Here is a 22,778-nt window from a genome sequence, read left to right on the forward strand (position 1 = left end):
GTTGCATATCGACGCACATAAAAACAAAACAAGTTACCTTTTGTGCCTCCTGTTCCATTTCGAACTTGACTCTTGCTCTAATATCTGGAATACTCTCTTGTCTTATGTAGTCACTATATTTGTCCTCCATATAGGGGCCTTGACTTTATGGCCTTCATTAGGTCTGTGTCATCATCCTTTTCAGCCAGGGTTGCTGTTTTCAGGAGATGCAGGACTGGCTTCAGGTAGGATACGCTGACATATGATTCACCAGAAAGTGCATCTGTAAAGTCCTGGAGAGGGTGTAGGGCAGCATTGATAGACTCAAGGTCCTCTGTGTCCTGCCAGGTGGGGATTAAGTGACGTGTCTTCCTGTCTTCAGACTTAGTAAAAATGTAATCATTAACCTAATCCAAAAATATATTTCATAATATAATACAATTTATATATAAAATTAAAACAATATTTGAATTATGGATTATTGACAAACATTATAGAGATTTTGTTGTATCATTTATAATGTGGTAGAAATATTTGCAGGATTTTCAATGGGAAGGAATGTGTTATAGGGATGTGCACGAGTAATCGACTAGTCAATTAATCATTCTGCACCAGCTTGTCGAATATTAAAAATGCTACTCGAATATTGCAAATTAATTTTCATTTTCGTGCTTGCCTGCCTTGAGCAATGTTGAATTACACTGTTCCCCCTGTATCTGTCACCACATCTCACAGTTATCATGTTGGATAAGAGAAGAAGATATGATGGCATATTTTTTTTCAAGCAAGTGTGGTAATACAACGCTTTCAATGTTTCTATTGGTATTCGGTTCTTTTGGAGTCATGCAGACCAGTGGACGAGGATCTGCTTTTATGGTGGAAAAAATACAGTGTTAAGTGAAACATATCAGAACAGTGTATGTTAAGTCTCTGAACATAGAGCACATTTTATAAAAAGCCAACTTTCACCTGTTTTTCTGAATAATAAATGTGAAATTATAAAAATGCGATAGCATGTTGTTGACAGTAGATGCAAAGTATTTATATGTGTATTATCCTAATGCCGTCAGTATTGGTTTCTATGTAAGCTGTGGGTTTGTGCAAATGATTTTTTACTGTTTTTTTCTTATTAATTCCACTTTAATTGATACATTTTGTTCATAAATTTCTTTTCCCCCAAAACAAAAGCAGTTTGTTGAATATATAATTTTGAAACCGTTCTTGGTAATAAAACTAAATATAAATGTCACGTTCATATCTTGTTTTTAATGCTGATTTTAATTTGAGTAATTGATTACTCATTTTTTGTGGGTTTGAGTACTCAACTACAAAGTTACTCGAAAATGCCCATCCCAACTTTGATACGTTATTTACAGTCGAAGTCATTCAAATGCTTTTTTTTTTTTTTTTTCCTCCCCAGTTTGGAATTCCCAATGCTCTCCAAGTCCTTGTGGTGGCTTGGTGACTTGCCTCAATCTGGGTGGTGTAGGACGAATCTCAGTTGCCTCTGCCTCTGAGAACATCAATCCACACATCTTATCATGTGGCTTGTTGAGCGCGTTGCCACGGAGACGTAGTGCATGTGGAGACCCATGCTATTCTCCGTGGCATCAACTGACCTAAGACAAGGAATGTTTTCTACAATTACATGTCAGGAATTGTGAAAAGCTGAGGTGTATGTAAACTTCTGACTTCAACTGTACATGTGAGAATGGCAAAGAAAAATTGAGTAATGTGAAAGGGCAGAGTGGGATGTGTCACAAACAAGTCAAGACACTGAGAATCATTTTATAACGGGGTGTATTCTCAATGTGAAAATGCACAGTAAATATATAGGAATGCATTCACTTAATGTTAATGATTTGAACAACATTTTGCATTGATTACAAAATAAAACAATAACAAAATGTAAATTAAAATGAAGAGAATTGACCTACAGATATGTGATTGTTAAAAAATATTAAAATAACTACGTTTTTTCAACTTTTAAGGGAACGTGGTCCTAATTTCCACGTTCCTCTCCTATTTTGTCTCAAAATGAATGTGTTAATTTCCAGGATCTTCATTAGCTTCATATATTTACAAGATTTTAAATTAATAAATATTAGATTAAATTACATCAAAATGAACCGTTAGACAGTACACACAATGATCTCATGGATTACATACTAAAATAACAATATTGTGAAATACACTGTTAATGTGATACAGTATATAGAGAATAAGAACTGACTGTGAATTTGGTCATACCACCCACCCCCTAAAAAAAGTCACAGGCTACACATTTGTAATCTCATCTTAAAAAGTTCTAAAGAGACAGACAGTGGAGACTGTAAAACTTGTAAACAGTGCCTACAATGTAATTTATTGTGTGGTTTTCAGTCTCTTTCTTCACTGCTTCATAAAAGTTAAAAGGCATCCTTTGTACTCTTTGTTTTTTGTTTGTGGATTGGTGGTGGTGTAGTGGGCTGAAGCACATAACTGGGCTGAAGCACATAACTGTTAATCAGAAGGTCGCTGGTTCGATCCCCACAGTCACCACCATTGTGTCCTTGAGCAAGTCACTTAACTCCAGGTTAACCCTGGGGGGATAGTCCCTGTAATAAGTGCTCTGTAAGTCGCTTTGGATAAAAGTGTCTGCCAAATGCATAAATGTAATGTAATGTAAATGTAATATTCACAAACCACCCATATATTATCTCACATGATGCCTGAGTCTGCACATACTTGTTTTCAGTATCTTAGTGCCACAGGACTAGTTGATAAAACCGTCATGCACTGAACAAAACAGAGCATGACGTGCTGCTGGTTGTGCGTTTGGTCTGTGAGACAGGTAGATGTGTAGATGTGAGAGAGGTGAGTCCCAGAATTGCTTATGATATTGTCTGACAGGCTGTCATCCGCTTCTGATGGCTTTTGTTGGGGAGAGTGTTTCAATAACCGCAACCGCCACCTTTAGCTAGAGCCTCTGCAGTGGATGAATGATTGCTTCTTGAGGCTTTGCTATTTTAGGCTGGAGAGATGTGTGACCTGAGGGTTGTTTGGTCAGCTCGGGGACCACAGAGGTCCCTCAATTGTCAGAGGTGTTGGGCAGTCTATGATGTACTGGAGAGGGTTAGTCACTCTTCATGTTTGAACGTGTTGTTTTTTTTGTCTGGAGAGGTGGACTGTGAATGAGAGGGCACATGATAGTGTGAATCATGCTGAAAGCACCGATTGTTTCGAACACTGAAAAAGAGAAAAAAGAAAAGAAAGAAAGGGAGGCACAGCGAATAGAGAAAATGTTTATTACTATAATGAGATTATGAAGTCAGATGCAATTTTATTGTTCTCTGTAGAAGAGATTAGTGTCAGCAGGATTCATTCTTCATTGCTATAAATATGATTCATTGTTATTATTATTATTTAGTTTTCAAATTTTTTGTTTGGTGATATCTTTTGAATATATTTTTTTAAATATTTGTAAAATAATAAGTGATAGACCAATAAGATTATCAGATGATTACCATGTGGCTGATTAACAGAAATTCGTTTTTGCTTTGAGTCAAATTCTAATGAGTTTTGTCAATACTGCATATTCTCTGTATTTTTTCTAGAGATTTTAAGGAAATATTGTGTAGTTAAATAAGATTTTTAATTTCATCTAATAAATTGTGTTAATAAATCATATTTAGAGGTCGACCGATAATGGATTTGCAGATGCCGATAACTTAAGTGGTGGGAAAGGCCAATAACCGATTAATCAGCTGATAGTTTTTTAGATAGAATGTCAAGAAAATGTCTTATAATTTCCTTACTATGACGGGCACAGACAAAGAGTCCTAAATTTGTGAATTCCCTGATGCGGTTTATTGTTCAACCAAAATCCCCAAAATAACCAGAACATTTTAAGATTTGGTGCATAATGCGGGACATTTAAGTATAAACAAGCCGATACACAAAAAACAATTGTCATAGATTTTCACTGATAACAATAGTTCCAAAAAGCAACTATTGGCACCAATGAATCAGTAAAACTCATATATCTGTTTACCTTTAATATTATTTGCTATTATATATTTGTATTATAATTAGGGCTGCACGATATTGGAAAAAACTGACATTGCGATATTTAGTTTTTCTGCGATATGAAAAAATACAGGATGACTTCGCCAGATGACTTGAATAGCTCTATTTGAGAAGAATTAATTATTCTAGAATGATTGGGGTGATTTTGTTGGGAACTGCATCTTAATGGAAACTTTTAATTAAAAAAAGAAACTGAAAATGACTTTTTGACTTATTTTGGGTAGTTTATTTTATTATAATAATGAATACACTGTTTAATTCACCATGGTTCCATTGTATTCATGTATTCATTCACTCCTCTATCAATTCACCCTAAAGTCAATGATCTAACATGTTATGATATTAATAATGCATGTTGCTTACCCTAAAATAAAGGGGCTCATTTGTGAATGAAGTGTGGTGTCTAAGGGGTCCAGGAGATTACAGGAGGCTTTATCTCTGTACTCCAACCTGGTTAAAACAGAGCATTACAGTAAGGAAGTTTCATTATCACAATAGTGCATTAATGTGAATGATAAAATAAGTAATTTAACATTTCATTATATTACAAATTAGATTACAAACCACTTTTTTAAAGAAATCTAAACAATAAATATATTTTAATTTAAACCCTTTGGGGAAAAAAGTGCAGCTATACACCAACCCATAAAATAAAATGTTTATAAAAGATATATTTTTTTATATTTTGCTAAAAAAAATAGTTGCGTGATTGTATTATATACCGCTTGTCAAGCGATCGGATCATGTTTTTAAATCCTCTTTGGTAAACGTGTTAATTGGTACCATGTCTTTCGCAAGGTGAAATGTTACTGAATCTGTGATTTTTTTTTTAAAAAATGTTTTTATTTATTTTTTTTTCTTTTTTTTTCTTTTTATTTTTTCTTTTCTTTTTTTTTTCTCTGCCGTTTGGAACCTTTCTCGTATGGTGTAACACTGGCAAAGGCATCTGAACTAGTGTTTTGCTTTGGACGGCATTTAGATCTGGCTTTGCACAATGATTTGTGGTGCTGATTTACAGTGCATCCAGAAAGTATTCACAGCGCTTCACTTTTTCCCAAAAAAAATTTGTAACAACCTTATTCCAAAATAGATTAAATTCATTATTTTCCTCAAAATTCTACAAACAATACCCCAGAATGACAACGTTGAAGAAGTTTGTTTGAAACCTTTGCAAATTTCTTAAAATAAAAAAACGACAAAAAAAAAAAAAAAAAATCACATGTATGTAAGTATTCACAGCCTTTGCTCAATACTTTGTTGAAGCACCTTTGGCACCAATTACAGCCTCAAGTCTTTTTGTGTATGATGCTACACGCTTGGCACACCTATTTTTGGGCAGTTTCTCCCATTCTTCTTTGCAGGACCTCTCAAGCTCCATCAGATTGGATGAGGAGCGTCGGTGCACAGCCATTTTCAGATCTCTGCAGAGATGTTCAAGTCTGGGCTCTGGCTGGGCCACTCAAGGACATTCACAGAGTTGTCCCCATAGCCACTCCTTTGTTATCTTGGCTGTGTGCTTGGGGTCGTTGTCCTGTTGGAAGATGAACCTTCGCCCCAGTCTGAGGTCCAGAGTGCTCTGGGGCAGGTTTTCATCAAGGATGTCTCTGTAGAGTGCTGCATTCATCTTTCCCTCGATCCTGACTAGTCTCCCAGTTCCTGCCGCTGAAATACATCCCCACAGCATGATGCTGCCTCCACCATGCTTCACTGTAGTGATGGTATTGGCCAGGTAATGAGCGGTGCTTTTATTTCTCGTGGTCTGAGGGTCCTTCGGGTGCCTTTTGGCAAACACCAGGTGGGCTGTCTTGTGCCTTTTACTGAGGAGTGGCTTCCGTCTGGCCACTCTACCATACAGGCCTGATTGGTGGAGTGCTGCAGAGATGGTTGTTCTTCTGGAAGGTTCTCCTCTCTCCACAGAGAAATGCTGGAGCCCTATCAAAGTGACCATAGGTTCTTGGTCACCTCCCTGTCTAAGGCCCTTCTTCCCCGATCGCTCAGTTTGGCCGGGCGGCCAGATCTAGGAAGAGTACTGGTGGTTCCAAACTTCCATTTATGGATGATAGAGGCCACTGTGCTCATTCACCTTCAATGCTGCCGACATTTTTCTGTACCCTTCCCCAGGTCTGTGACTCGATACAATCCTGTCTCGGAGGTCTACAGACAATTCCTTGGACTTCATGGCTCGGTTTGTGCTCTGACATGCACTGTTAACTGTGGGATCTTTTATAGACAGGTGTGTGCCTTTCCAAATAATGTCCAATCAACTGAATTTACCACAGGTGGACTCCAATCAAGTTGTAGAAACATCTCAAGGATGATCAGTGGAAACAGGATGCACCTGTATATAATAGCAAATAATATTAAAGGTAAACAGATATATGAGTTTTACTGATTCATTGGTGCCAATAGTTGCTTTTTGGAACTATTGTTATCAGTGAAAATCTATGACAATTGTTTTATGTGTATCTGCTTGTTTATACTTAAATGTCCCGCATTATGCACCAAATCTTAAAATGTTCTGGTTATTTTGGGGATTTTGGTTGAACAATAAACCGCATCAGGGAATTCACAAATTTAGGACTCTTTGTCTGTGCCCGTCATAGTAAGGAAATTATAAGACATTTTCTTGACATTCTATCTAAAAAAACTATCAGCTGATTAATCGTTATTGGCCTTTCCCACCACTTAAGTTATCGGCATCTGCAAATCCATTATCGCTCGACCTCTAAATATGATTTATTAACACAATTTATTAGATGAAATGAAAAATCTTATTTAACAACACAATATTTCCTTAAAATCTCTAGAAAAAATACAGAGAATATGCAGTATTGACAAAACTCATTAGAATTTGACTCAAAGCAAAAACGAATTTCTGTTAATCAGCCACATGGTAATCATCTGATAATCTTATTGGTCTATCACTTATTATTTTACAAATATTTAAAAAAATATATTCAAAAGATATCACCAAACAAAAAATTTGAAAACTAAATAATAATAATAATGAATCATATTTATAGCATTGAAGAATGAATCCTGCTGACACTAATCTCTTCTACAGAGAACAATAAAATTGCATCTGACTTCATAATCTCATTATAGTAATAAACATTTTCTCTATTCGCTGTGCCTCCCTTTCTTTCTTTTCTTTTTTCTCTTTTTCAGTGGTCGAAACAATCGGTGCTTTCAGCATGATTCACACTATCATGTGCCCTCTCATTCACAGTCCACCTCTCCAGACAAAAAAAACAACACGTTCAAACATGAAGAGTGACATTTAATCCATTTTGGAATAAGGCTGTAACATAACAAAATGTGGTTAAAGTGAAGCGCTATGAATACTTTCCGGATGCACTGTAAATGATCAAACAAATTGGTCGTGTTTCCTCGTGTTGTGGCAACAATTGCAAGACAATCTCGACTAAGTACCTGTTTTTTTTATATACCCATAGAAATACATGTATACACCATTTATATCCTGTTTTCTGCATGGAAGTTTGCACAACAAATACTATTTGTGTTTTTTGAGTTATTGTATTTGCCTTTTGCAATTGCAAGAGAAATTATTCTCATGTTCTGAGGTGCTTTTATTTTGTCAATTAATTTTCATATTGCTTACGGTTATTTGTTTTTCTTTCATGCTAAATTCCTTTAGATAGTCATAATGCAGATATAATGGTGCCAGCAGTCAGTGCATACACCATTGAATGTCCTTGGTGTGACTGCATGCCTTTTCCTGACTGTTAGAGTGGAATAACTCACCCTCCTACCTTGCTCCTTGCTCTGATTGGCTTGTCACTCCTCCTTCCCCATGTAGCATTAGCCAATCAGAGCTACCACTCCTGTTCAGAGCATGTATGATTGGCTGGCTCAGCCTGTGATGCTGCTGCCTCTCTTTAAGAAGCAGTCTAGACTGTGGTGACAGGTTTTTCAATGAGAATCAAGTGGCTTGTGTCCTGCAATGCGCCTGACTCTCCATCTAACAATTCTTTATACTTTTAGATTATCTTTTGCACAACGATCTCCCCCCCCCCCCTTTAAATTCATTGAACATTGAATTCATTGTCTCTGTGTCAGTCATAAGTCAGTAAATCAATGCATTTTCCTATCCTTTCATTCATTATCCCTTATGTTTGATCTGTCCATCTCTCATTTTTCAAACCATTTTCCAATCCCATTTTCCAAAAAAGAAAAAAGGGAATAAATCTTACTACTGCATAGCCAGAAGGTGAGTACTCTTCAATAGAGTTTAGAGTGCTGCAGTCATTACTGTTGCATTTGCTCTCTCTCTCTCTCTCTCTCTCTCTCTCTCTCTCTCTCTCTCTCTCTCTCTCTCTCTCTCTCTTTCTCTTTGTGGGTTGTGGTCTTTAATGCAACAGGTTCTGTATGTACGTCATACATTAGACAGAGCATGTCAGTGTCAAGGGGAATGCATTGTAAAAACTAGCCTGGGCTGTCTATTTTAATACATCGTGTTTGTACTTGCTAGCTGAGTTAATGCTTGTCCTCTTAAGTTATATTTACTAATGTGATAATTTTCTCTCATAGCATGTTTTTTCCACCATACAGTATCTCCATATGCCACAATTTTGTACATTGAATTTGATGGTATTTTTTATTTTTATTTGCTAAAGCTACAGAATGAACTGTTGAGTCTAAGAGTGTTCGAAGAGTGCGTGCCCCATGTGTGGAAAATGTATGTGTCAATTTAGGAGTGTGTGTGTGTGTGTGTGTGTGTGTGTGTGTCTGCCTGCATTAGTGTTGTCAAAATTACCAGTACTTTGGTACCAAGTAGATGCTAAAATAAAAGAGCTGTAACAATACCAGTGTTTCTACTGGTACAGAGCACCGACTCAATACCGACATCACGCTCTGTCTGAATGACAGACGGCTACCTTTAAATGCTCACACGCACATTTTAGCGCATGTTCTGTGACTCCTCTGGAATACACAATTTTGATGATAAAATTAAATTTAACTTTAAATGTGGAATTCAGAAAAATAGGAAAATGTGGAATTTGGGGGAAAAAATATAATTTAGAAAAAATTAAACTGACTGCATTGGATCCTAGTAGGTAACAATGTTTACCTAGTTGAGAAACATTCGAAGGAATCATGCTATTTTTTTTATTTATTACTTGTATTGAAATTTACGGTAAAATTTGAATAGGTTTATGGAGTGTGTTGAATAACATATTACATATTTTTCTGTGGTATGGAAATTTTATTGAGAATCATGTAATTTTACTGGTATCTGTACAGACTACTGAAATGTTGGTACCATAACAACACTAGTCTGCATATGTGTGACTAGTATGTATTGTAACAAACCAAATTGAAAATAATTTTTGCTAGTTCATTTTTTGCTAAATATTTCATAAAGAAATGAAAATGGTCATCTTTTACTCACCCTCATGTTGTACCAAACCTATATGCATTTTTATTGTTTTTTTTGTGGAACACAAAAGGAGATGTTTGGCATAATGTTAGTCTTGGGCAGAGGAAATTTATACTGGTTTGGAACAAAATGAGGGTGAGTAAATGATGACAGAACTTTCATTTCTTGGTGAATTAACCCTATAGGTAAGTCATGAGATGAAAATAATAATTTGATTGTGAATCACAATGATTGCATTTCTTACATTATATACAAGTTCAAACATACAGTATACAAACAAATCTGTAAATAATATTTGATTATAAATATATAAGTACGTAAAAGCTCTTTTGAATATTTTGATGTTTTCTCATAATATGAACCATTTTGTCTGCTTTGTCAGGAGCTGTCAGTAGATGAATCACCAAAGCGGTTACACAGATTGCAAGAGAGCTAAAGTGCCAAAAACCAATAGATCTCATATTTCCGAGAAGGCATGAAGCATCCTATTTCATACAAATTGTGTCGGCTTATCACCCTGTCCTGATGTCACATGGCTGTACCAGTGTTTTGTATTTGCATTAGTTTTAAGAAAAATTGGTAATATCAGACTACAGTATGTCTGACACGGTGTGTATCACTCCACTTGTGTTCGTCGTTACCTAAAGTGTAATAGCGGTGCATATGTGTTAAGAGCTACTGTAGGATATGTGTCTCTTTTTACATCTGTTTTTTTTTATTTTTTTTTTATTTTATTTTTAACATTACATATGTTTGACAGCAAGTGGTGGCAAAAGATAATTTTTGTGTGTAATATGAGCCAGTTGGTGATGTGAAGTGAATCCATTAGTCATTGTTTTCATAGAACAGCGCTCTGTGATCGTTCGTATTACTACTACACTACTAAAGACAGGAAATAGCTTGAAATGGCTTTAAACTAACAACTTCAGCATTAAGGCTATTCATAGCTGAGAGACACAACAGACCAATTGATTACAGAACTCAACGTGTTGATTTGTTGATTGACATGTTGGACGCTATTTTAACACTGAGAAAGCTGATCTTCAGAAAGGTGACAATATCTCTGCTTTGGTGGGGCAACAGGTGATCGAACACGCTCCGTCTCTCTCTCTTTCTCTCACAAACACACACAGAAACACACATCCATCCTTGTTTATACAATAACTTGTTCGAAACAGCACAAGCTGTGATGCTTTTCTGAAGGCATTTTTGAATTACTAATGGAGGCTTGGACGGATCATTTGGTTTGAACCAGCAACGGCAGATTCGGATCTGTCGTGTAAGAAATTAGTTCCATGCACAAATGAGTTTATATGACTGTACTCAGTTTTTCCTAATTTTTGAAAATGTACTTGTACATTGGACTGTTGTATATAAGCAATATCACACTCACAATTTTGAATGTACTGAAAACCTGAAAAAGCACCTTAAGTAAGCTGTTATTTTTGTGTATCAGTGCATTTCTCAATATTTGAGCGTGCAGTCTGTGTTGCTGCACATGGATGAGCTATTCTGAGGCTCCTGAAATTCGCGTATATCTTGTGTTCTTTTTATTTAACTTTTGTGTTGACGATGCCTAATAAACAGACCATTCTTTATGTCAAAAAGTCAACAGTCATGTGATGTTGCTACGTGAGGTGTTACTGTTCACGAGACTCTTGAACACAATCAGTAAATACCTTGAGAATGTATTAGTCTGGCTTTCCAACTGTTTACATATAATTCCCACTATACAAAAGGTTTAGTGATGTGGAAACATTTGCAATTTTTCCCACTTTGAGTTGACTTAAGTATCAGGCTTGAGCAGTGATCTTTTTATATAGTGCATTATATTTCGGTAATGTCCTGTGGTGAGGATGATTTAGTCATCTTACAGGTGATGCCTTTAACCAGAAACATCATGCCAAGCCTATATAAACCTAATAAAAAAAATACAAAATTGGTATCATTCATAGTTAAGTTGCACTGTTATTGTGGGTTAAAGTTTTTGTTTAAAATGCAGTGGCAGAAATCACATGTTCAGATGGTTTAATTTGGTTGGTTTAATCGAATCACACCTTCTGCAGATAATCAGTCATTATATTATTTTAATTGGAAAAAGAAGATTGAACTACTTAAAAAGTTTTCTTTTTACAGCCTGCTCTCGTGAAAGTATGTGACTGTGGCAACATTTTTACAAAATTATATTACATGGCTTATTACACGTATGCAGTTTAGAGGAAAAATGTCCACTGTGACACTAAAAGCAAGTCGAATGTTCTACCAAACAGATGTGGTTTCTAAGGTGAATGCTGAATCAAGTTTTAAATCAACAAAGCTTACCTCCCTACCCTAAACCTAAAATCTAAACCTAACCTAATCGATAGTGTTGTAAACAAATATGCATGAAAAATCCAGTTGCTGACGAAATCAAATAATTTTGTGGTGCTACTATGACACTTTCGGCTGACATGTCAACATGTGTGCTTTTCTGAACTCTGGTCCTTTACATTACAAGTGTAATGCTCTATCAGTTGAGCTAGCACTAGCACAATTTGATTGCATTCGTTGTTGGTTATATGAGGTTGATAGCAATGCACTACATTTACTCCGTTAAATTTACTTTAGTAACTTTTTTTGAAACATTTGTACTTTTAGAGTAGATTTAAAAGTGGTTAATTTTTACTCTCAAGTCAATTTTGAATGAAATTTTTTTACTTCACTACAATGGGCGGCATTCCTGTTTTTACAATTCTAGGTTTAATTTTAGTTACTTTGTCATTTATTAAGAGATTATTTAATGGGACTTTTATGACAGCAGAAGTTCACAGCTACGCAGATCTGACAAGAGCCCTTAAAGGAATAGTTCACCCAAAAAATAAAATTCTCTCATCATTTACTTATCCTCATGCCACCACAGATGTGTATGACTTTTTCATCTGCCGAACACAAATTTTGATTTTTAGATTTCAGCTCTGTAGGTCCATACAATGCAAGTGGATGGTGAAATGTAAGTGTTTGTTTGTTTGTTTGTTTTTCTACATGACATCGCACAAGTTTCTTCCACAATGTGAGTTTTTGGCTATGTTTAACTTTATCGGTACAACCCAATATTAAATAACCAATAGTCGTTTAAATGGAAAAGTGTTAATATTTTTTTTAAATATTGGTTAAAATATCCCTACTCTGTAATATCTTTAAAAAAATAAAAATAAATGTCCTTGTCTTATCTCTTAAATCCTTGATTTCTCCACCACCTGCCTATCCATCTCTCCATTTCCCATGGTCTTTTTCAGCTATATTATGGAATCTATAAGAGAATGTATGAATACTGTGTAATTATTTCCTTGTCTCTTTTGTTTTGACAGCTGAAGGCTACTTTGTGGACAGGACACTAAGAGGGCCAAACAATGGAATGCTCTCTCCTGCCTACACTGCTCAGCACTCCACAGACTGAGGTTAAACGGCTTAGTTAGCAGTGTGCCTCTCCCCCAAGAATTCTTTTAGCCTGGAGAAGTTCTGAGAAAAAAAGGAGAATTTCTTTCATAGTACAGCACCTTACTTCGATTATTTGTAGTTGTTTGTTTGGGAATCATTTGGAAGCTTCGCACAAAGAAACGGCAAGATGGATTTGGAACCTTACCTATGGATGGTCGTGATCGGCTTCATTATAGCTTTCATCCTGGCATTTTCGGTGGGAGCCAATGATGTGGCAAACTCGTTTGGCACAGCGGTCGGGTCAGGAGTGGTGACACTGCGCCAGGCCTGTATCTTGGCGTCCATATTTGAGACCCTGGGCTCCATGCTTCTTGGTGCAAAGGTCGGGGAAACCATACGAAAGGGAATTATAGATGTCAGTTTGTACAATGACACTGTGCCGGTGCTGATGGCAGGAGAGGTCAGCGCAATGTTCGGTAAGTAATGGATCATTTAAAGTTGAAACCTCAACCTGTCATTGTGAAGATAAATGATGGAGGAGCTTCGCGAGGCATTTGTTTATTCGCTGTAGGCGGCCAGATTCTGGGAGTCTTGATCACATGACTGTTGTGGAGAGAACAGTAAGATAATTTTAGTTGATGCCTGATTTGTTTTATTTATACTTTAGTTACTTTTAGGATGAAGATTTCAAGTTATTACATTGAATGGACGATTGAAAGAAGTTATATGATCAGACTAAACCTAACCAACTGTGGCCCAAAAAAAGTATTTGCACAAAAACAAGCACACTTTTTAACTAAACATTTCACAAGAAAAATGTTTGTTAGGTTAAAGTGAAATACTGCTTAAAATAAAGATGAAGTATTTGGATGCTTTCTGGATGTCAAACTTAGTGGAACATCGTTAATGTGCTGAACTGCACCTGTGAACTTGAGGGTTCATGCATCCATTAAAAATTGCTTTGGGATCAGTTAAAAAGTCTGTTAAAACGTGATCACCAATCACCAAAAGTGAATTTAGTTCTGGGAAGTCTAAAATAATTGTAGATGCTACTTGATTTGTTATGTTTTGGTATTTAATGCATTGAAATTCATAGGTACATATGGCTTATTACAAATTATGTAATAATTTACTCAACCTTATGTTGTTCCAAATTTCAGTCATCATTCACTTTCATTCTGTGACAAATAGATGCAATGAAAGTGAAAGGTGACTGAGATTAGCATACTATCTTTACACCTTTTGTGTTTCACAAAAGAAAAATAAGTCATACAGGTTTTGGAACAATATGAGGGTGATTTAATGTATACTGAATTTGCATTTTTCTATAAATTCTCCCTTAAAGAGCCTAAATACTATTTTGTGGCCACTGTGTCATTGGGAGTTTATTTTTAAATGTTAATTTGAAGAGAATGGCTACATTGGAATTCTTTTTGAATATTATCCAGTCCAAAGAATATAATGAAGACAGAAGAGAACATATGGTTGAAATTCAAACTTCCCACTCATATTGCCTTCTCTTTTAGGGTCTGCGGTTTGGCAGCTCATTGCCTCTTTTCTGAGGTTGCCCATTTCTGGAACTCATTGCATTGTGGGATCTACGATTGGATTTTCCATGGTTGCTATTGGCACTAAGGGAGTGCAGTGGATGCAGTTGGTCAAAATTGGTAAAAGTTCCATTAATGAATGCATTACAAATTATAATGTGGTATTTATTTGCATGCTAAGAACATGAAAACTAAACAGCCTAGTTTTGATGCAGTTGAGTGCCCGATATATAACCCTTGCATTGTTTGTTTCTGTGGATGGTTTCATTTCTCTTTTTATTGTTTAATGTCAAGTTATATTCTTAAATAGATAGGTCACCCTAAATTACAATTATGTTATTATTCATTGTATAACATCATGTTATTACAAATTCATTTGACTTTCTTCCATGGAGCATAAAAGGAGATGTTTGGCAGAATGTTGGTCTCAGTCACCATTCAATTTCAGTGCATCTTTTTTCCATATAATGACAGTGAACAGTGAGGCTAACATTCTGCTTAACATTTATATGAGTTTAGAACAACATGATGAGTTAATGACAACAGAATATTTTCAAATATCTCTTTAATGCAATGTGTTTATATATCATTTCTCTGGAGTGGCATTATCACATTTTTGTTGTAAATTCCCTTGTAACTGAGATGTGTAATTTATTTAATGTTTTCTGATGGCCTCCATCTGCATAATGTGTCTTCTATATTGGCACACTATTGATTTAGTAATTGCTATTTATATGATGTAGTTGCCTCATGGTTCATCTCCCCTCTGCTGTCTGGTCTCATGTCTGGCCTGCTCTTCTTCTTCATTAGATATTTCATTCTTAACAAGGTGAGTTCAAAGTCATCGATGCTATTACACCTGTTTGACATCAAGATGGGGGAATAAATTGCCGAAGTGCTCAGACAGGCCTTAAGCATTTTGCTCCTGTGGTTTATACACTTAAACATTTTTACTGGTTATAGAACGGTCAAACACCAAAGTATATAAAACTGTGTTTAACAACGCATTTAGCTTTTTCCAAATAACTGTGGCTGTTTAGTTTACTATGACAAAAGCTCTACAACAGCATCTGTGATGGCACAGTGAAGGAGTCACAGTCGGCAGCAGTTCACATCTTTCAAATGTCTACTTGGTGTGACTTTAGTTCTGTAAACACTTAAATGTTTAAGCCTTTTAGAGTTAGGAGCCTGGAAATGAATTCTTGCCTGTGGCCACAGAAGCACTGTGTTTAACATTTAAATGTGCATCACACAAAAATGGTTGCAAACCACTGAGCTGTTCTTGTAACTACAAAATTATGTGACCCTAAAATTAACTTTCAAGGAACAGTTCACCCTAAAATGAAAACTCTTTCATTATGTCATTCCACAACTGTATGACTTTCTTTTGTTCTTTGAAAACAAACATTTACTGTTATAAAATGAATCTCCAGTCCACAGCTTTCATGTTTCAAAAAGGATGCAAAAGCACCACAAAAGTATCATAAAAGTTGTTATTTACTATAAATCTGCCCTTGCTCTCTCCTTAGCACATTCTTGAGATTTCATGAGAGAAGTAGCGATGTCTGATTCGTGAACGGCCTGTTTCTCAACCAAAACTATGGAGCGCAACAGTGCCCCACACTCTTATTCAGCGTCTGGGTTTTGGAAGTATTTTTCCCATAAATTTTTTTTATAGGCACTTAATAAAATAAGAGTTCTAAGCCATGAACCAAACCAACCAGGTTTTGAGGCAAAAAATACTTTAAAATCAGACAAAAAGACAAAGTTGCAAGGCTGTGTACTTACCGTCTTTCATGAGGGAACAAACTACAATCCCATGAAGGATTGTGAATTATGTAATAAAAAAAAAAAAATATGGGAATATATCAAACTATTGATTTTAGGTTGTTGATTATAAGTATAGATATTTTATGTTTATTGCCAAAAATTCCGATATGTACAATTGGATAAGTAGTTCAAGGGACTCGTTTACATCACTCACAGTGCATCAAGGGAGTGGGCGATCGTTCCGAGGCAGATTCTCTGATTGTTGAACTGTTCTCTACTGCACCATGGGTAATGTAATTGTTTACCAGGAATTCTGCTATCAAACACGCTATTTATAAAATGAGGTTGAAATAATTCAGACTAATGGCTTCAACGGAAGCTTTTACCATTGACGAACAACAGATGACCTATTTTGTCCATATTATACTACATTTCAAATCTTCTGAAGTCTTGCAATAGAGCTCAACAGTCTGGTTCCAGAAGTAAAAATCCCATTCAGTTTTTCCATAGACGGATTAATTTTATTGATCCTTTTTATTGATCCTTTTAGAAGCTTGAAAACTCCAGTCCAAACGACTCATTTATTGTAATTGCACACTGGTTTGGAATGGCATGGGGGTGAGTAAATGATAACAGGATTCTTATTTTTGGGTGAACTATTTCTTTAATGGACAAAGAAGAGAAGTAAATGAAAAATTGGAAATGTTAAATCTTTATGGTTTGTTTAGAGCTGAAGCTCTCTCTGTGCTGTCTATTACAGGATGACCCTGTTCCTAATGGTCTCCGCACTTTGCCCCTCTTCTATGCCTCAACCATTGGAATCAACACCTTCTCCATCATGTACACTGGAGCTCCCTGTAAGCCATTTCACTCTTAAAGTGATGGCATCTAACAAGAGTTTGTTTGTTGTCATTGAATAAGTGCCATTGAACCTCACATGTATGCCACATCTAGAACTTTGTTTTTGATAAAGATTTTCATGTTAAGTAAAAAAAAATGTGAAAAATTGATTGATTGTAAATGTCACAACAGAGTGTATTAATGGCTGTGACCATCTCACATGCTCTTTCTTTATTGTGTAGTACTGGGCTTGGAGATGCTCCCTATCTGGGCCATTGCCCTCATTACCTTGGCTGGTGCACTGATATGTGCCGGTCTGGTCTGGATTTTTGTTTGCCCCTGGATGAGAAGGAAAATAGCAAGTACGTACTATCCTCTTCCCTCCCGCAGTCTCATAGTTTAAGGTGTTGTTGATGTCTGTGTTAGATATCTTCACTATTGTCCTAAATGTCTTTTCTTTTCCTTGGGTCAAACATTTCGGGTAGCTTTTCAAAAGATTCTCACAATAAGTTGCTGGAATTTTGGCTTGTTCCTCCAGACAGAACTGGTGTAACTATGTCAGATTTGTAGGCCCCCTTGCTCGCACACACCTTTTCAGTTCTGCACAGTTCCCTGTCTTAGGTCAGTTAGGATCACTACTTTATTTTAAGAATGTGAAATGTCACAAAAATAGTAGAGAGAATTATTTATTTCAGCTTTTATTTCTTTCATCACATTCCCAGTGAGTCAGAAGTTTACATACACTTTATTAGTATTTGGTAGCATTGCCTTTAAATTGTTTAACTTGGGTCAAACATTTTGGGTAGCCTTCCACAATCTTCTCACAATAAGTTGCTGCAATCTTGACCAATTTCTCCAAACGAGTGAAACTTAGTCATGATTGTAGGCATCCTTGCTTGCACACACTTTTTCAGTTCTGCCCACAAATTTTCAATCGGATTGATGTCGGGGCTTTGTGATGGCCAATCCAATACATTGACTTTGTTGTCCTCAAGCCATTTTGCCACAACTTTGGAGGTATGTTTGGAGTCATTGTCCATTTGGAAGACATTTGCAGCAGAGCTTTAGCTTCATGGCTGATGTCTTTATATGTTGCTTCAAAATATAATTTTCCTTCCTCATGATGCCATCTATTTTGTGAAGTGCACCAGTCCCTCCTGCAGCAAAGCACCCCCACAACATGATGTTGCCACCCCCATGCTTCACGGTTGGCATGGTGTTCTTCGACTTGCAAGCCTCACCCTTTTTCCTCCAAACATAACAATGGTTAGCATGGCCAAAAAGTTACATTTTTGTTTCATCAGACCAGAGGAAAATAATAGTATTTTTTTCAAGTTATTAATGTCCTGACTATACATTATGATCAGTTTAATGCCACTTTGGTGAATAAAAGTACCAATTTCTTTCCATAAGAGCAAAATCTGTACATTATTCCAAACTTTGGCCTCAAGTATATTAGTTTTTTTGTTTTTGCTTAGTTTTTTTTACAGTTTTCATTTTACAGTTTTCTAGATATATGCGAAATATTTCATCACAGTGGAAACTGCTCTTTGTGAGTGCAAGCTCTATAAATTCCCAAATGCCTGGAAAAGTCACAGGGATTCATTGATCAAAGGTGTGAGAGCGCTAATTGTAAATAGTGACTTCATGTGTAGAGATTGTGTGATCCTAATGTTTTTGCTTTTAGTGACAGCTGGCCATTAATTTAGATGTTATTTCTAATCTAGCTTTGGAAAAAGTAAATGATGTGACTGCATGAGGTATCTGCACCAGTTTAGGAGGGAAGGATTTGTCTAACATCTGCTACTCTGCTGGGGACAACCTTTTATTGGCTCTGGCTTGAGGGTCCATGTTGAGTTGACTGACGCTGAGATAAATGAAAAGCAAATAAACTGAAGCTGTTTATTTGAGAACAGCACTGTTTTAAAAAGTCACAATGACCTCATACAGACTCTGTACTTTTTACTCAATGCACAAAGTGTTTTGTTTTTTAAAAAAGTGAAAATCTCTAATGTAATGAAAAGTTAAAACACTGTTTTCACTCATGGATCATCACTTCCTTTATAGATACATGCACAATACCACTGCATGCTTTATTATGTCTTCATATTGAGGGCTGATTGCTTAGTATGGTTTAGCTACCTGTGAGACATTAAATATATGTGAAATCAGTCATTTTTGCTCCTTGGATTTTTATTGGCATCAGTTGTACTTCACTATGAGTGAAGTTCAAACTAACTAAGTGTTTTCTTGTGTGTTATTGTCACTGTTTGATTTGATATAAATTGTAATTAGGGATGTCCTATCAGTATCTGGTCCGATACCGTGCTCATGTACTGGTAGTCGTAAAAATGTTCCAATACAAAATATTGACGTACGAATGTCTGCGTTAAGATTCAGCCTAAAAATCGAAATCTCGTTATGTCCTAATGAGAATATTTAATGGGAAAATCTGTGATTTAATGAGATAAATATATACTGTAGTTATCATGTAATTAAAATGTGTGTGTGTTGTGAATGTGTGGAGACAGTGTTTTGCTGATGCTAGCTGCTCATACCTCTTAAAGTTTCCTTGAAACGGAAGTTATAACCGACTTTATTATTGTATTGTGATGTATTTCCTAGTGAAACCGCTTTTCGAATGAGAGAAAACATTTTGGGCGGGGACTTTGTTTACGTTAGCACAAGGCTGGAACCATTGTGCAAATACAGATGAATGTGAAACAAGAGAGTAGTAGCTAATATGTCCTCATTTTGAATCACAATACACTAAGCATAAAGAACACTTACTCAAGTAGTACATCAAAGAAAACTCAGTCTGCATAAATAAACTCCAGTGAGTTTCCTTTCATTCAGCTTTGGTGTCAGCATGTCTTATTTAGAAGTCATCATTCTTATCCCATACAAAGACAATAACCCTCAAGTGTGAGAGCTTAGGAAGTCTAAAAGGTGATAATGGTAAGTCAAAACAAATTTTGAAGTGATTTTTACTGTAAAATCTGTTTGGAATTGACACTGAAACATGGATTGTGCTCCTTTAGCCTGCGAAGGCATGATCCACGCCAGTTAGAACTCCGTCAGACACTCTAGGGGAGGGAGTGTTCTCGTTTTAGAAAGCATTTGATTGGACAGTTTCTCATGCCATCTGTGTTGCCATGAATGTGCCTCGGTCTGTCAAGCTGGAAGAGAGTGACTTCCAATTTTAAATGCTTATATCTTCTAAAAACACATTTGGTCAGCATTTGGAAGTACATTAGCATATTGATGACCTTAAAGGGAATAAATATAGACTAAAAGCACAAACATTTTATTTTGATTTCATGGCGACTTTAAAACCCCTCCTTGGCTCATACTGGGAAAACACCATCATGAGCATCACACACTAGAAGATGACAGTAAACAGTGCAAATTCACATTGTAGTGTGAGGCACATACAGAGTACATACTGTACTTATTTAATTAAATAGCAGCCTTTTGTGTGTAATAATAATAATAATGACTGAGTCACGTAGCGACCGGCTTTTCCAGAGTTGAAAGCAGCTGTCATAACTTCAGAGCTCCTTGGTCAAAACAACACAGAAACACAAAAGCTACATTTATAGGAAAGAAGTATGACAGAATTGTATTACTACTGTAAAGTTATGTAATATTCAGAATTAGAAGAATCAGAATGAGCTTTATTGCCAAGTATGCTTACACATACAAGGATTTTATTTCTTGGTGACAGAAGCTTCCAGTGCACAAACAATACAGCAATTATATATATATCTATATATATATATATATATATATATATATATATATATATATATATATATATATATATACACACACAATTTAAATAAACTGTTGATAAAATGTTAGTACCAAAAATTATGTATCGGTACTACATCCCTTGTTGCAATCTTAAGGATAAGTCGTGGAAACCCTGGAAGATTTAAGGAATTTTAAAATCGTGAAGTCATAGAAATGGAAATGTCTATAGGGAATATGCATTTTTCTAGTTAAGCTTAGTTCTAAAATATTTCTTCAGCTAGAATTTGCTGTATGTGAGCAAATCCTAAATTATGTAATCATGAATGCATGGATTATCCATATGGATATGGTGGCTTGATATTCTTACTATAAATGTAAAGCAACTCTTGCTTATTATTTTGTAGCTTTTCACCACTTTCACAAAGCTTGTGTCCTTTCTCTTATCTGCTCCACAAATAACATCCCATTTTTTGATAACCAAAATATTTTGTCCAGTGTTTTTGTCAATGATTCTCTGCCTTTGTTTTCCTCAAACAGGTCAGCTGAAGAAAGAGCATGCTCTGTCCCGCATCTCCGATGAGAGTTTAGATAAAATCCCTGAGGAGGAAGAGGAAGCCCCTGTGTTTAAAGAGCTTCCAGGTGCAAAAAGCAGTAATGATGCAGTGCTGCATCTGACAGAGGAGTCTACAGGGGAGCTCAACAGTCTGGCTAATGGAGGCACTGTCCTGCCCAACGGCAGGGTGTATGGTGAGTTAAAAGACGTGATTATCAAGTTTAATGGTTACCATCTTGCAGTATCAGCAACTGATGCCTCAGAGACCTTGGCCCTGAGTGACAAAAATTGTCAACTTTATTCTGCTTTGACCTTATGTACAGAGGTGACTCCGAAGATGCTCTTTCCAATATTCTGATATCATGCTAAGATAACATAGATCATCAGGTTTTGCTCAAACCTGTGGAGTCCATGCCATCTCAAGTGCATGCTGTCATTTAAGCAAAAGGGGGACATACCAAATACTAAGAATCTCTGAAGTACATGTTTTAAATAAAGCTTTTCAATCAAATTCTTATGCTGCTAATATAATTTATAATAGGGAAAAAAAACTGTATTCAATTTGAAAAATGCAAAATAGAAGCATTTTACAAGTGGACTGTTGTGGACCGATTTTTCTGTCAGGTCGCACCAACTCTATGACCAATGGCTGCCTCAAGTCTCCTGTGTCTAATGGGAGCTTCAGCTTTGATGGGCACATGCGCAGTAATGGTCAGGTCTACCACACCGTTCACAAAGACTCTGGTCTCTACAAGGACCTTCTACACAAGATCCACTTGGGCCAACTGGAGGACGAGCGTAGCTGCTCACGTCACGACAACAACTACAGACACCTCCGTCGCAACAACAGCTACACGTGCTACACAGCAGCCATCTGCGGCATGCCAGTCCAGCCCATGTTGCGATCAGAGTCCAGCGCCCCTCCGCCAGAGGACAGCGAGAAGCTAGTGGGCGACAGCGTGTTCTATTCAAAGAAGCGACTGCGCTACGACAGCTACTCCAGCTACTGTAACGCAGTGGCAGAGGCGGAGATCGAGGCAGAGGAAGGGGATGTGGATGTGAACTTGGCGGCAGATAAAAGGGAGCCCCGGGCCACTGCAGAGGGCATGCTGGAGGACTGCCCTGATGAAGAGAAGGACAAGCCTCAAGTCTTCCAGCTCTTCCATTTTCTGCAGATCCTCACTGCATGTTTCGGATCTTTCGCACATGGTGGGAATGATGTCAGGTACGCCACTCAACATATTATTCATAAATATTAACAGATAGTTCTGGTCTTGCATGCTTAGACACAAAACTCCTGTTCGCGATAGCAAATCGTTGTCTCATCATTTACTTGCCCTCATGTTGTTCAAACCCTGTATGACTTGTGTTGCCCGCTGAAGCTGAGCAGGCTACAGCGACTTTAGCTTCTTCAGAAGAATATAGATGCGATTGTTGCACAATAAAT

At 36.6% G+C, this 22,778-nt stretch overlaps 1 protein-coding gene across 3 annotated transcripts in view; it reads left to right on the plus strand.

Moving 5' to 3' along the window:
- LOC127630750 (sodium-dependent phosphate transporter 2-like) overlaps positions 1–22,778 on the plus strand; it is a 53,011-nt gene that overhangs the window by 11,310 nt on the left and 18,923 nt on the right. For all 3 annotated transcript variants that reach the window (XM_052108497.1, XM_052108498.1, XM_052108496.1), the window contains exons 2-8: positions 12,796–13,341; positions 14,392–14,532; positions 15,156–15,241; positions 16,943–17,039; positions 17,265–17,384; positions 21,316–21,525; positions 21,956–22,556. In XM_052108497.1, the coding sequence (XP_051964457.1) occupies positions 13,053–13,341; positions 14,392–14,532; positions 15,156–15,241; positions 16,943–17,039; positions 17,265–17,384; positions 21,316–21,525; positions 21,956–22,556 (1,544 nt within the window). In that variant the 5' untranslated portion in view covers positions 12,796–13,052. The remainder of the gene's footprint in view (positions 1–12,795; positions 13,342–14,391; positions 14,533–15,155; positions 15,242–16,942; positions 17,040–17,264; positions 17,385–21,315; positions 21,526–21,955; positions 22,557–22,778) is intronic.

Source organism: Xyrauchen texanus, chromosome 37 (genome assembly GCF_025860055.1).
Source record: "Xyrauchen texanus isolate HMW12.3.18 chromosome 37, RBS_HiC_50CHRs, whole genome shotgun sequence".
NCBI classification, from domain to species: Eukaryota; Metazoa; Chordata; class Actinopteri; order Cypriniformes; family Catostomidae; genus Xyrauchen; species Xyrauchen texanus.